Source organism: Macadamia integrifolia, chromosome 3 (genome assembly GCF_013358625.1).
Source record: "Macadamia integrifolia cultivar HAES 741 chromosome 3, SCU_Mint_v3, whole genome shotgun sequence".
Lineage (NCBI taxonomy): Eukaryota > Viridiplantae > Streptophyta > Magnoliopsida > Proteales > Proteaceae > Macadamia > Macadamia integrifolia.
This window is the reverse complement of record NC_056559.1, coordinates 18,237,923-18,253,790: the sequence shown is the minus strand read 5'-3', so window position 1 is coordinate 18,253,790 and position 15,868 is coordinate 18,237,923. Positions and strand designations below refer to the sequence as shown.

Genomic DNA, 15,868 nt, shown 5'->3' with positions numbered 1-15,868 from the left:
GTACCATTCTAATACCATATTGAATCGACACCCTTGGCCGTGCCCATATAAAATACAAAAATTTTCACCATTGTTAATTATATTGCATGATACGCCTCTCCCGCCACACACATTTCCATCCCACATGTTAATCCACAAGCCACACAACCAGATAGCCTTTTTTTTTTTCTAAATAAATTTTCTATCTCCACTTCAATTGCAGTCAAACGGCTCCAAATGAGAAAAGAAATTTTTCCTTCACTTCCTTTCCCAGGAAAAATACACACTAAACCCACCTCCTTTTACTCACTCTCTCTCTCTCTCTCTCTCTCTCTCTCTCTCTCTATATGTAAGACTTGGGAGAAGGTTCAGCGGAGCTTAGGAGTAGAGGACCATACGTTATCGACTTATCGTCCGTTGTCGGACTTCAGAAGCCTATTTTCGTAATTTCAATCTAGAAGTCGATAGAACTGATTAGTTCCCAAAGAAGAAAGTCGATATCGCTATTTCAAAATAAAAAAAGTAGGTCCGTTCAAAAAGCGGCCAACAGCCGTCAAAACTTGAAAAACTCACCGCAACAAGAAACATTACCTCCCCCTCCAGGGTCTCCAGACTGCTTTACTTTCTTTCTATTCCTCTCTCATCTCTCGTGCGAGAAGAGCTTCGCTATCTTACGCAAGTTTTGTTTTTTTCATCAAATTCTCGTGCTTTCAAATTATTTCTAAACTCTCTGTCCGTTCCAAGTAGTCGAAGAAGAGACGCACCAAAAGCGCTGTCTTTTATACTGTCTGTGGCCATGCAGTAGCAGTTAGCTACAGGAGGAGTAGCAAAGGCAATGCGGTTACTTATCCAACCCAAATCTATCGACGGTGACCGTGCCGGTGCGCGTCCATCTCCCTCTGTCTTTCTCTTTCTCTCTCTCTCCCCCTCTCTCTGCTACACCTCTACTAGCCGACGATAGACTCCGCGCTGGCAAAGATTCCCCTCTGTCCCCCTTTTCTCTTTCCTTCTCTAATCTCTCTGCCTTATCTCTCTCCACTCTCTCCACTCTCTCCCCAAAAAACCCTAACTTTCTAGAATTTTAATTTCTTCTTCGTTCCCAGCCGGGAGGGAGATGGGCTGCGCAAGCTCAAAGGCGGACGACCTGGAGGCCGTCAAACTCTGTAGCGAGCGCTGTGATTTCCTGCAAGAGGCAATCCGGCAGCGTTACGCGTTTGCCGATGCGCATGTCGCCTACATCCATTCTCTCAAAGGGATTGGCCTCTCCTTGCAGCGGGTCTTCGATCAAGACACCGACAAGTCGACTTCTTCACCTGTGCTTCCTCTTCCGACTCAAAGAAAAGGTGATCCCATCACCTTTGCTGCAGAGCCTTCCAGCGTCCCACATCCCGCAGCTGCCATAGCTCGTGATTCCAACTCCAATTCAGGCTCTCATATTGAATTTCATTCCGATTCTGAAGATGAAGACCATGATGACGACGACGATTCCTTCGGGTCTCTCCACCATTCTGGCCATGCGTCTCCTTTGCATCATCATCATCATCATCCCCCTCAGGACTTCCACCCGAATTATCAGCTCGATCAGGCACCCGTGGCTTCGTTTCCAGGTGGTTTCATGAACATGAATTATATGAGGAATCGTCCCACGCCCTCCGTGTCTTACGAGCAGCGGCCGATGAGTCCAGACGTCGTACGTGTTGACGCGTCTTCTTCTTCTTACTATCCTTACTCCTACCTTAACCATGAACCCGCTCCTGACCCTTTCAATTCTTACTCTAACTATGGCGGTTTCTTCGGTTCGCCGCCCGTCACTTACGGTAGTTCTTCCTCTACTCCGCTGCACAAGGCTGCACCACCGTCATCCTCATCGTCTTCCAAACCCCCTCCGGCACCGCCGCCACCGCCGAGTGATTCGGCCTGGGATTTCTTCAACCCTTTCGACACTTTAGATAGGTATAACCCTCCTCCTTACACTCCCAGCCGCAACTCCAATGAAGTGAGGGAGGAAGAAGGGATCCCTGATTTGGAGGACGAGGAACATAAGCACGAAGATGTCAAGGAAGTCCATTTCGACCAGAAGTTTGTTGGTGATAGTGGAACTGAGAATTACTCTAAGAAGGTGGCAGACGATGAGGATGAGCGCGGAAATGATGATGCGGAAGCAGCACTTTACCAAACGAGGCCCAGTGTCTCTGTGGAGGGGGTAGAATATGATGATGTTCATATGGTCGACAAGAATGTGATTGCTAATGAAGAGCGCTCTAAGGATCAGGGCAATGTCGCTGCATTTAAGGCTCGGGTTCGCTTGGGCGGTGCGTCAGAGGTTGTGGCGGAAATCAAGATTCAGTTTGAGAGAGCTGCAGAGTCCGGCAGTGAGGTTTCCAGGATTCTTGAGGCTGGAAAGCTACCTTATCGCAAGAAAAAAGGTGTTTATCAAGGTAAGAGATTTCATTTCTATTTTCCCTCATTCTGTTTCCATCTAAATTTTAGATTTTCCTCCTTTTCTTTCTTTCTCTTGGTCACAAATTGTGGGGACTGTTTCCGGATGACCTTGATCTGCGCGTTGGCAATATTTGTTGTTTGGTTGCTAGTTTTAGGTTTTCACAACCTGGTATGTGGATGATCATTGTAAACTCTCTCTTTGATAACTGTTAGAGTTTCCTGCTACCTTGCTTGTTTTCAATTGCAATCGGATTCTGGTAGACCTGCTGCATCCATTGATGTTGTTGTCTTTCTCGAGCAGTTTCCTCGAAGATGTTGCATGTGATTACACCTTCCACTTCTAAAAGTTCTGAGGCATCATCCTCCATCGAGAAGAGTGGTTCTGCTTACTTGGACTTTGATGAGGATGCGGGGACGAGATCTGCAAATCTATCTTCTACTTTGCAAAAGCTTTACATTTGGGAAAAGAAACTCTATGATGAAGTTAAGGTATGGTTTGCTGTTCCTTAATCAGTTCTATTGATTTATTTAATATCCTGTTCTTTTGTAATGTCAGTTCTATTGAATTTGGTTGGGGAGGTTAACATTTCATAGTTAACATCAGTAAATTACACGAAGTTCTGTTGGGTTGTTGATGTATTCTTCCTTTTCTGGAAGTACTTTATTTACAATTACTGTATGATAGACCTTTAGCCCTTGCTAATTTATAAATGCTCAGTATCTGTAATGTATATTGTAGTGTTGGATTTAGGGGAGTTTATATCCTAATAAGTTTAGTTCTAAGCAGCTCCAGTGATTCATGCTCTATATTTTGGAAAGGTATCTTGTTATTTGTTGGTAGGCAAAGGACCTTTCGGATGTATATTCAACTTCGGTGTGATCTTGGTCTTAGATGAGGTTCTCAAATGATGGGCTTACAGCAATTTTATTATATTTGTCAGTAGAAGAATATATCTTGTTCTTTTTTTGGGGCAAATAAATGTAGAACCATAGCTCTTGATTTTTCTCGTGTGCATGTATTACCTGTAAAATAAAAATTGGGAAAATAAATCTGTAAGGCCTGCATTCCCCAATTTTTAATTAGACCTATAAGCTTAGTTCTGTTTCTGTGAGTCTCCTGTATTTTCCAATTTTTAATAGATCTGTAAGCTTAATATGGCTTTAACATAAATGGAATATGAACAAACTTATGAATCATCAGTTCACGTGAGCCATTCAGAGTATTATGGCACAATAGGGAGATCCTAGCCCTTTTCTGCAGCTACTTTCTCTTTCTTGGCTTCACAGGTTATTGTATTCTTTTAGAACAGTGAAATGGTACAAATCTTTGATATATTTTTTTAATTCCATTTATGTTGATCTGTGCATGTGTATGTGTTGTTAATGTTGCTGTCCCTGCTTTTGTCCTCTTTAATGTTCTTCCGAGTAATCCTTGGCTTTTCTTCATATGCTCTCTTTCCTTCATTGAGAGGTATAACTTCCCACCCTCCCTCTGGTTTTCTTTGAGGGGTTATAGCTCGAAAACTTAGGAACACATAAAACATATGATAAGGTAAGTGACGGAGAGCAACATTTGATGGAGTAACCAAGTTGGTTCCACTGTGTTTTTTTTTTTTTTTTTTAATCAGGGGGTCCACAGTTTACAATGCATTTGATAAATTATAAAGAATTTCATATTCTGTTGATAGGTTAGAAAATTTCATCTGTTACTGAAAGATAGTTGTATACATTGTATGACTAAGCAGTTTTCCCCATTACTAATCGAGTCTAAGGTTAAGGGTTAATTTTGTTAAAGAACTCACATGTCTCTAAGTTTTCTTGAAGGGCTACTTAGGACTCATTTTTACCTATATATTCCTTGTAAGAGGTGATATCATCCAAAACATAATGTATATTTGAGTAAAGCTGTTGGATAATAAGATGAGACGTAAGAAAATACATAAATCACATTACACACTAAGGAGCTTATGTAATAGTGATGCGGATTCATCACCAGAAGAAGCTTGTTTTATTAGGAATAAGTGTAGGGTTGGGTTCCATACATGTTGGGCCTTTGATCCCATGTATTTTGAATGTAATATGACACTTTTATTGGTCTAAACTAGGGGCTTTAAGGTTGCATACGTGATTAACTAGTTTGTTTCCTTTTTAGTTGGGTTCCATTTAAGTTGTTAGTCTTTGTTATTTCTTAGGGGTTAAGTTATTAGTTGTTAGTTTCCTTTTCTATTGTTTTCATTTTCATTCTTTAGAAACTTATGTAATAGGCAATCAATTGTGGGGTTTCCTATTTTGGAACCTTCCAATTGCTAGGATGTATTCCGTCTTCCATTATCACTATTAATACAGAGCAAGGAGGCTCAAGGAGGCTCCCATAGCTCAACTGAAGAAAAACAATTGCTGTATCTGCTCCTTGCCTTCTCCATGGTGATTTGTCTGGTGTTTGATCAAGGCTGATGGAACTGGTTTTTGATCTAGTAGTCTCTCTGCGCAGGGGGGGGTGAGCCCGAGAGGTCCTCTCTCTTATTCCATCTTCGTCTTCAACTTGTCCAAGGATCCATTGCTGCTCCCATTCAAACTTGTGTACCAGGTTCTCAGTTCTGCCATGTTTTCCCATTAGTTTCCTAATTGGTTCCTTCTTCCCTGGACCACTTTCAGCCATCAGCTTGGGCTGATCTTTTGGTTGAAGCTTCCTCTCATCCAGGGGCCCACTCAATCCAATTTGCAGGTCTATCTAATCTGACCTGTTGTTATGGAGTTATTAGAAATCACCATATTCTTGTTTTTTAGTGCTCTGTTCTGTCCAGAACTGAACTTGATAGGCTGGTTTGAACTATTGTTTTCTTTGACTGTGGTTTATGGTATTAAGTTGGTTTGGAGCTATTGCAAACCTTGTTAAGCCCTTAATTCAGTATTACTGATCTGATCAGAGAAGGTCATCTGTAGAGATCGATAGTTGGGTTATTCCAGATCTGGTTTTCCTTCAAGTCTGAATTTTGTTCTATTGTTATATTGGTTTGTGGTCGCTCTTTGATTAAAGTATCCTGCTATTTGGGATTAGGTTGGCCTTGCCAATCCTAGTTCTACATTAAATAGGGCCAAAAGTTTAGTTTCCGTAGAAACTCAAATAACTCTTTGGGTTCCCTCTACTCTTTATCGCTTATATACTTCCCCGAAACCTTTCTTGTACTGATGTGATACTAATTTGTTTGCCATGGCAAGCAGCAAGTTAACAATTTCTTACAAACAACACGTTTTTGTAATGAATATGTTATCTTTCCCCCCATGATTATTAGTTCGAAGAGGGTGTAGACAATTGTAATTCTTCCATATGCTTCTCTGTTACATATTATAGTACATAATAATAAGATTTTTTTTCCTTTGTGGAAGCATTACGTCAACTATATGCTCATTATAGTGGTTGGGATAAGGACGTATCTTGCCTGAGAGGGGGAGAGATGCCACTAATCACTGTTTAATTTATCTCATAGACCATTTGAAAATTATAATAATCATATGCGGAACAATTGGAATAGATAACCAATCCTATTTGATATTTTATGCTTTAGAGAGCAATCAGGGACTGTCTCAGAATCTTGCTAAATTTTCTAAACCGAGAAGGATATTAATTGGATATGGAGTATTTCATCGCACCTCTAATCTTTCTTACTTCCCTGGGGAATGTGATCAGATGCTGGAACTTTAACCATCTCGATGTTTGCCTAACACCTATTTATTCGAATGGAAATAGTCTGGATTGGTACAACATTAATATTCTTTTGTTTCTTGATGAGTGGTTTATGTCAACTTTATGGCTTTAGAGCAATTTTACAAGACTTCCACTACCAGCTTTTATTCTTTTATTCACAGGTGCATCAACCATGAGTAGAAATAATGCCTTTGAAAAAAAAGAGGGGGGGGGGGAGCGGGGGCAGAGGGGGAGGGGGGATCCAACTTTCATCGCTTCCCGTCAATGGTTGCATTCCTAAAGAGTGTTAAAATCATTTCCTTTTTTTTTTTTTTTTCTTTTCTTTTACAGGCTGAGGAAAAGATGCGGGTATTTCATGACCAAAAGTGGAAGCGACTGCTGAGATTGGACAGGAAGGGTGCTGAGGCTCACAAAGTTGAGTCTACACAAACTCTAGTCAGGGATTTATCTGCCAAAATAAGGATTGCAATTCAAGTTGTTGACAAGATATCGGTTAAAATAACTAAGTTGAGGGATGAAGAATTGTGGCCTCAGCTTAATGAATTAATTCATGGGTATGTGAATTTTGGTGCCATAACAAGCCCACTTTTTCTTTTCATAACTTTTACTTTATTTTGTATTTTTCTGAGACTCCAGGTATATTGCTTTATGGCATAAAAGATCCTTTATTAGTTTTTGTCATTTTTTTTATTTGATAGTTCAGTATATAGCTTACATTGAAATCTTTGTCACTGGGATAGGTGAACATCATAAGGTGAACATCATGGCATCACTAGCATTTAATTCCTTTTTGGAGTATCCTCTGATGCACACGATTAGAGAATTTATCATTGGATGCCTAACTCAACCATATGACAACCATATATTGGACTGTTCCCCATCTATTTTTAGTGGTCCTCTTCTATTTTATTTATTATTTTTTTTTTTTATAATCTTTAATGGACTTCCCAACCAATTTCTATACTTCAGTTTGACATGAGTTGAAGTCCAGTCAAGCTGAAACTTGGGGGATTTGAGTTGAAAGTGAAATCTGCAACATGCCCACTGATTTTGAATGCCAGTTGTGGTGCCACATGGAATAAAGACTGTACCATGGAGAGAACCATTTTCGTGAACATTTTGGATCAGTTAGGGGATCAACTTCGTGGTTCTGGTTTGGATACTGGAGAACCACCTAGACCATATTGAATGCCTTGGATGTCTTATTAGTGTGGCCATAGTTGTCAAGGCATTGCGCATCTGGGCGGCGAAGTTGGAGTTTGAAACACTTTTGTGATGTAGATATGCACCCATGGAGCGATCCATATCCATCTGGGTATCTAACGAGAGATGAACCGGATCCATATTGAATCTTTGGCTAGTAGGATATTTTAGGATTTTATTTCTATCTTCATGCAATCTTTTATTTTTAGTAACTTAGGTAGGAGATAGCTACTAGGATTTAGTTTCCAATTTAGAGTAGGTTTCCTTTTAATGTTGGTTTTCTTTTACTATTTAAATGCATGTAATACTCAATTAGAGAACAGAGATTGAAAGATGAATTGAGTTTTGAGTGTTGAGAGCCTAACGGCTGTGTGTGTGATTCTTCTCCCCCTTTTTCTTTATGCGATCTCTCCCTCCCATGCAACTCTGAGTTCATCTCAGGGAATTCTTCCCTACCCCTATCGGCTCTCCATCATTTTGCCTTATTGCATTGGCACTTACTGCAATGGGTATCACTTATTTATGTCAAATATCATTTAAGTAAATGATTTTCATTTACTAAGAGATATTATTCATAAATAAGCAAATGCCTCCCTAGTTGGAGTCTGAAAGACGTTTTGCCTTATTGCACTGGCGCTTACTGCAATGGGCATCCCCTTATTTATGTCAAATATCATTTAATTAAATGATTTTCATTTAGTACAGATATTATTCATAAATAAGCAAACGCCCCCCTAATTGAATCCAATAAAAATAAGTTAAAAATTCAGATTCTAAAAAAATTAAAAGTCAACCCCCAGTCCAAGAACAAATACTAATTTTTTGGATGTATGGGCGATTTTCTACTTCCAAATACTGGGGTTTTTCTCAATATGAAAATTTCATAAATCTTATGATGGTAAAACATTGCTAGAAATCAAAAGTTTTGTAAGATAATTTTTGTTTTGATATCCATAAAATTATTTTCATTTAAATGATTTCAACAGCATTCGCGCATTTTAAACTAAGTTTGACCAGAACATAATTTTGTCATGAGAACTCAGATTTAAATAATCTTATATTTGTTGTAAAGCTAGTTTTGTGCTCTACCTAATACAAAATGTCTCATGTAAAAATAAAATCATTTGACTTGTCAAACTTATTATAGATTAAGAATATTTTTTTAAATGTTGATTTTTTATGACTTAATGTTGATTTTTTATGATTTGATGTGACTTAATGTTGATTTTTGATGACTTGATGTGGCTTAATGTTGATTTTTTATGATACAAGGAATATGTAGCATTCTAATTAATGTTAAAAAATAGGGAAAATAAAAAATAACACTTGGTTGCCTTGTTCGCTTTAAGGTGGGCGACTTGTCACCTAAACGCTTGGGCAGCCTTCCAACGCCTTGGTTCGCCTTGAAACCGTGACAACAATAGTGTGGCCTAACAATGGATATGGATGGTTTACATAGAGATATTTAGAAAAGAAAAAAAAAGTGTTTTCTAATCTTCAAGTGTCAATATTATAAGAATCCCCAAATGACAACCCGAACTATGGAAGTTTATAATGCTTTTTCTTGATATGGTGGAGAGGACATTTTTGTGTAAGCCTCTCTGCCATACAATGGCCGTAGTCACTTAAATAACTGGAAGCTTTTAATTCGTGTTGAGAATTAATCCATTTTGTGCTTACCTGCCTACTGAGGAGCACTTAGATGGAAGTCTAAAAGGAAAATATTAGGCTGGAAATGAGGAATTTCAATTTTCATAGGAGGGAGTTGCTAGGTGAATGATCATATGGTGTTCCTGGTTTCATCAGGACATCTCATCTCATCTTTCAGAACTTCTCCTGAATCTCTTTAACACAACTCTTTGGATGAATCTGTGAACTAATTTTTATCACACGTCATTTAGACAGTCCCTTCAAGTTATTTATTTGTTTTATCTGTTTTTACAGCCATATGTATAAGAGTAAGCCATCCTCCCCACATCTGTCACCTCTCTGATGGTAGAAGCAATAGGAGTATCCCACAGATACATTTTATACCTTCCTAACATATACCATCTTCTGGAACTTTTAATAGTTCCATCTAGAAAGACAAAAATCAGTTGAAGTTTACCTTCTTTATTCTTGATGAAGACTCATATAGTTTGAACGATGTATAATGATGAGAGCGACCATTGTTTAAAGAAGGGGCTTATACAATGGCTATGATTTGCATCCATGCATCTTTGACTTCCTTCTCTATTGTTTTTATTCATTTAATATTTAGAATGAACTAATCCTTAATTTTTTATTTGGTCCAGGTTAGTTAGAATGTGGAAAGTTATGCTTGAATGCCATCAGAATCAGTGCCAAGCTATTACAGAAGCTAAAAACTTAGATGCCATTATAACTAGCAGAAAGTTCGGTGCTGCTCTTCTTGAAGCCGCAATGCAGCTTGAACATGAAGTCCTTAATTGGATTTCTAATTTCTCCAGTTGGATTGGCGCCCAGAAGGGCTATATTACAGCCTTGAACAGATGGCTTTTGAAATGTATTTTTGATGAACCAGAAGAAACACCAGATGGAAAACCTCCCTTCTCTCCCGGTAGAATGGGTGCACCCACTGTCTTTGTGATTTGTCACCAGTGGTCACAAGCCATGGAGAGAATCTCAGAGAAGGAGGTAGTTGATGCGATGCTGGCTTTTGCAGTGGGCTTGCGGCAAAATATAGATTTGTTGCAGACGTTGACAACTGGAGATGTAGAGAGAAAAGTAAAGGGCTTGGAGGGGGAAGAACAAAAGATGCAGAAGGCGATTCAGGCCCTAGATAAGAAAATAGTTATGGTTTCTGGGAAGGGCACTGGTGTGCTTGTGTCTGAGCAGCTTGCTCGTCAGAGTGACATGAGAAATATTAGTAGTTTGCAGTCTGGTCTGAAACAGATCTTTGATGCCGTAGAGAGGTTCACAGCCAACTCTATGCAAGCCTATGAGGAGCTTTGTGTACGTATTGAAGAAGAAGATAGACTTGCACGAGAAAATGCTAAGGTTCCATAGAAATTACTTGTGTGAGTTGCCATCCCTCTGCAATGATATCTAATTCCCTGGTCCCTTGATTGATCCTTCCTGAAAAATATCGGAAGTCTCTACAGATTTTGAAAAGGCTGGAGCAGGCTTCTGATTTACCATTAATATTGATGGGAGTCCTTTCACAATGCCTTTATCCTTGTTCAGTTCTACTAATCTGAGGCAGTGGCTGTTTTACTCACTGGCATTTCAGGTTGTTTTGGGTTTGTGGTAAAGAGACGATGGAGTAGCCATTATCGCCCAAACTTGAAATTCATTTTGTGATGAAAGATCTTACTGCAGTGAAGGTTATATAAAAAGAATCAGAAATATATTGGCTTGAAATATATGGTAGTTGCTGGTCCCTGGCATGTTTGAGTTGCTGGTGATCACCGAACTTACCTGCTGTTTTGATGCCAATGATACTATTTGCAGTGGAGGTTGCTACACAACTCAGTTGACAGGGAGAGAGTAAGTTTAGAAGAAGCTTATTTATCTGTTCATTATTGAAACTTCCTTGGTGTAGGGTTTCATAGCTTAACCATGGATTTGATGCAGGATGACACTATCGACTTTCCTCATTGGAAGATATTGATGGGTTGCATTTCAGTTGGTGAAATGGCAACAAATCTTGCAGCCTCAGCATTTCCCTCGATCTCTTATTGAGCAGGGCTCTACGCTAATGGCATAGTTGAGACATCGAGCTAAAGCTTGTGCTATGGTATTGCCACTCTGATCAATGTATGGATAGAATAGAATGCTCCCTCCAAGTGGGCTTTTGGCTTCTATTGTCATAAAACTAGCTTAGGGTTTCATGCTCCGGGGCAGTTAAGTCTGACCCAACTCAATGGGTGTGCCCTTCCTGATGGAAAATTTTGTATCATAGTTATATCTTGTGAGCTCGCTTAATTTATAACTGTACAGTAAATTATAACAGAGGAGATCTGTTAGTAACGAAGTGATTGCACTATTTACATGTTAGTGTTCGTGTTCACCATTATCATTATGGACCGTTCTCTATATGCTAGTGGTCTCAGATTCTAGGCAGTGGGTGCATATCTTCTTTTTTTTTTTGGTGGGTGGGGTGGGGGTCATGGATAGGCAGGGAGGGGAAGTAGATGGCAGCCAAGAGATTCCAACTCGAGAACGCCGGGGGTGAGCATGGGCTTTTAGCGCACCATAGCTCTACAAGTGCACTATGCAGTTGTTTATAGGGTGCATATCTGTGTGGTAGTTGCATTTGGGATGCTGGCCATTGGGATAAATCATATTTTGGATTGGAATGGTGGTGATGTTAACCTTCTATGAAATTCGTGATGCTTTTGAGTGTGCTGCTAATGCTCCTCTCTGCCTCAGCTATTGATTTGAAGACAGACCGGGGACTCCATTGGATTCAGGATGTTAATTGGAAGTGTTTTCGACAATTACTTCAGTTGGGCTGTTGGATCACCACATAGCTACTCCTGGGTGTATTTGGTTGGGTAAAAAAAGGGTAAGAAAGAAGAGAGATTTATAAAACTAGAAAAACAAGAGACGCAAATTCATCCATTCTAATTAATAGGTAAGAGATCGCTGCTTGATTGCATAGTCTTTGCACTAGTGTGGGGGTCAATGAAAACCCGCGCAAGGGCATATTCATGAATGGAGTGGTAATTTCGTGTCCTCACATGTTTGGGCGTAGGGGCTATGTTATCCAACAACAATATATTTTCTGTAATTAAGATATCAAGGGATTGTCACTGGGCTGTGTTTTATTTTATCAACATCTCGTCATATCTGCATCTGTAAAAGATTCCACCATGGATGATGAATTTATAGAACATAAATTAACTTTTGATGTTCCTCTTAGATACCTTAGAATTCATTTTATAAAATTTCTTGATGTTGCTTTCCTAGATTTGCAAAGAATCTTCAAATAACTAGTAACATTAGTTGTATATGTTATATCGGGTCTTACATACACCATATTACACATCAAACTCTATACGACCGAAGCATTGGAAATTTTCTCAATTTCCTTTTTTTTTTTCTTTTTTCTTTTCCTTTATAGTGAGATCTCCTCTATCTACAGCCTGAAAAATAACTAACTTTGCTTCAGAGCAAATGTGTCTGCTTCTTTGAATGATTATGCCCCCATTGCTGGTTTGAGATATATTGGCATTGAATTTCAACTAGCTAGCTAATAGTTTGCTGGCATGCTTAGCATTTTTTATGTTGAATCTCTTCAGTGCTTTCTCAATGTACTTTTCTTGTTATAGACATGGCTTCTTGCTCTTCCTATCACGCTTGATTGTCAAGTCCAAATTTATTTTGCAAGTGGACCCTAGGTACTTCATGTCAAAGACCTTATTCAATTATTTCTTTAACCCGTCAATCAAGTTAGAAGCCTAACAAAAAATAAGCATATCATCAACATATAACAAGAGAATGATAAAGGAAGAATCTGAATACTTTCAGAGAGAGATGCAATCTTCATTAGTTATTCTAGTAAAATAATTACACATCACAAGTAAATTAAAAAATTTGGACCATTGTCATGGTACTTGCTTTAATCCATATAAGCTATTCTTTAACTTACCACGCACCACGCGCTCTTTGCCCTCCACAAGAAAACCATTCGATTGCTTCATGTAAATATTCTTATTTAAATATCACTGCAAAAAAAAGTTTTGACATGCATTTTTTTTCCGCTAAAAGGTCATTTATATTAAAAAAAAAAAAGTACAATATCAGGTTAGCACAGCTAGAGGCATAAAAAATATCCGAATCAAACTTTCCCACCTTTGACATTGCCATCAACAAGAGGAACTAAAATAAAAAAAAAAAAAAAAACCCTTTAAAGAATCACTCGAAATCTAATCCTACTTGGCTCATTAACATAGAACTCTTTGAGAATTGATTAAGGAAAGCAAATATTACAAGAAACTTCAAACTTTGATGCTGATTTAGATAGAAAATCAGTAATTGGGTTGGTCTCCCTACATCAGTGGCAGATTTTTCAGTCCACCAAAAGAAGGTAAGGTTGGAGAGTAATCCATTCATGTAGAACAAACCATAGCACTACCCTCTTCGATACCAACACCATCATAGCAGCTGAATCACGCTCTACTAAGAATTCCAAGGATAGTGAAAATATAAGTCATATCCACAAGTGTTGATTTTTTTTTTATTAAAATCAACACCCTTTTTATAACAAAATCCTTTGACGACAAACCTTGCCCTATGCCTCATTTACTTCTTATCATCTTTGTTTTTCAGTTTGAATAATTTTTGTTCAAAAGTTTTTTCTCTTTTAGTAGTTCAACCAAACCCATAGGTTTTGTTCTTATATAAAGAATTAAGCTCTTCTTGCATGGCTTTCCTCGGTTATTTTTTTTGTTTATACACAACCATGGCTTCTTCAAAATTTTATGATTCAACGCTTTCAATGATTGTATACTCTAATGGTGGATATCTTATTGAGGGGTTTTGGCCTCTTTGTGACCTAATCATAGGTGGTTAATCTTAAGGTAGATGCTCCCCTGCTCAACATCGCTATGCGTATAATCATTTCCATGCACAACAGCTTTTTAAGGAGCCTCATTATCCTCAACTTGATCTCCTTCAGATCATGTATGAGTAATTGGGGGGCGGGGGGGGGGGGGTGTTTCTATTAGTTCATCTACAACCCTCCATTGGTTTCTCAACGAAATCAGAGTGTTTGGTTTTACAAAAGATCACACCTAGCTTCTAATAATTTCATTATCAATTAGATCCCATAATTTACAATCAAACTTGTCATCTGCATATCTTATAAAATACATTGTTTGTCTTGTCATCAAACTTGAACCACTTATCTTTTCAGAACACACACAAATCCCTATATTCAAATATTTTCAAGTGATCATGCATAAGAAACATTTTTCTCTCTCCAGACTTTTTGGAGAATCTCCATTTAGAAGAGCAATTAAAGTAAATTGATTAAATTAGTAGCTATACACATAACTCGTCCTCAGAATTGTTAGGTAACTTATTGTTAAAAACACACGCCTAATTCTTTTCATAATAGTGTGGTTCATCCTTTTTGCTTCACCATTAAGTTGTGGGGTCTTGGGAACTATCTAGTAACGGCAAATACCATAATTCTCATAATAATTCTCAAAAGGATTATTGTACTCATCACCATTATTTGTACCAATGCATTTGAGATTTATCAATTTCTCTTTCAATCATTATATGAAACTATTGAAAAGTCCCAAAGACATGGTCTTTCGTCTTCATAGTAAAGCTCCAAATTTTTCTAGATGCATTATCAATAAAAGTGATAAAATACATATCACCACCAAACATTTACAACCTCATGGGACTGCATACATTAGAGTGAATTAATAAATTAAATTTTCCATTTAGTTAAAGTACGTGAAAAGAACTCTATGTTATTTTTCAATTAAACAATGATTAGAAGGGGCCAAAGACATACCTTTGAGATTTGGAAGAGAAATTTTCTTCACCAAAACCTCCATACCTTTCGAACTTATGTGGCCAACAAGTCAATACCACAAGTCAAGTTAAGAATTTTCAAAGTGTTCACTTCTCCTTTGGATAGACTAAACTTTGGTTTTTTCTCGATAAGTTGTATATTTGTATTGAAAGAGGGAAAAAGATAAGAGCACAGAAAATATACAATTTCTGTTACCTTTTTAGGACAGACCTAGAGAAAGGTTAGGGAATTCCTAGCACAAGCAGGACATGCCCGGCAAAGAAAAGAAAAATACAATAATCAAAGAAAATGCACTTTAGACTCTATAATACACAATGTGGGCTGCATCCTCTTCCACAAACATCTTCCGATCATTAGGAAACTCAATAGGCATAATCAGGATTTCTTCACTTGGAGGTCCAAGAGAAGCCATATAGTCTACTGGCCTATTTAATTCCCTCCAAACATGCTTGAATTCTATTAATACAAAAGATTTAACTGCAAAATCCTTCTCTTTATAACTTGAGTATCCCAAGGGCCTTGGATCACTCCATTCAACATTTCTTATTTCTTTCTACAACTAGAGACCCTTTTTCAACCTCCACGCCCCATTGCCAAACTGTAATTAATACCCTTCATAATCAAGTTCTCAAATGAGACGAGATTTAATATGAAATTTGGAACAAGTTTACACCCTTGAAAGTCAACTATAGCCAACATTCATTGTAACGCAAACATCATTCATTCCAACAATTTTGGATATTCCATTATTTCTCATCCTTATATGACTAAAGTCTTCTGCCTCGAATATGGTAAAAAAATCTGTGTGAAGTAACATGGAAGTATACTCCTGAACTAATTACTCAATTTGAATCATCACATATTGTATTTATACAACCCGCACAACATATAGAAAGAAGTAGAATTCAATCATAAGCAATTACAGCGGTTTCTTACTATTCTTAATTTCCATTGCAACCTTTTTCTCCCATATGATTTCTTTTGAACTTCTAGCATTTCTTTTTCATATGCCTGGGGTTTTC

The 15,868-nt window shown here is 38.0% G+C and overlaps 1 protein-coding gene across 2 annotated transcripts; it reads left to right on the top strand.

The window, feature by feature from the left end:
- Positions 1-545: 545 nt before the first annotated feature.
- LOC122073927 (protein ALTERED PHOSPHATE STARVATION RESPONSE 1-like) lies at positions 546-11,347 on the top strand. Of its 2 annotated transcripts, XM_042638646.1 has the most exons (6): positions 546-2,417; positions 2,723-2,910; positions 6,458-6,681; positions 9,625-10,368; positions 10,581-10,837; positions 10,925-11,347. In XM_042638646.1, exons 1-4 carry the CDS (start codon positions 1,094-1,096, stop codon positions 10,355-10,357), a joined length of 2,469 nt encoding a protein of 822 aa, XP_042494580.1. In that variant the 5' UTR covers positions 546-1,093; the 3' UTR covers positions 10,358-10,368; positions 10,581-10,837; positions 10,925-11,347. The 2 variants fall into 2 exon arrangements, with proteins under 2 accessions (XP_042494580.1, XP_042494579.1); XM_042638645.1 differs by having other exon boundaries at positions 547-2,417; positions 9,625-10,837.
- Positions 11,348-15,868: the final 4,521 nt, after the last annotated feature.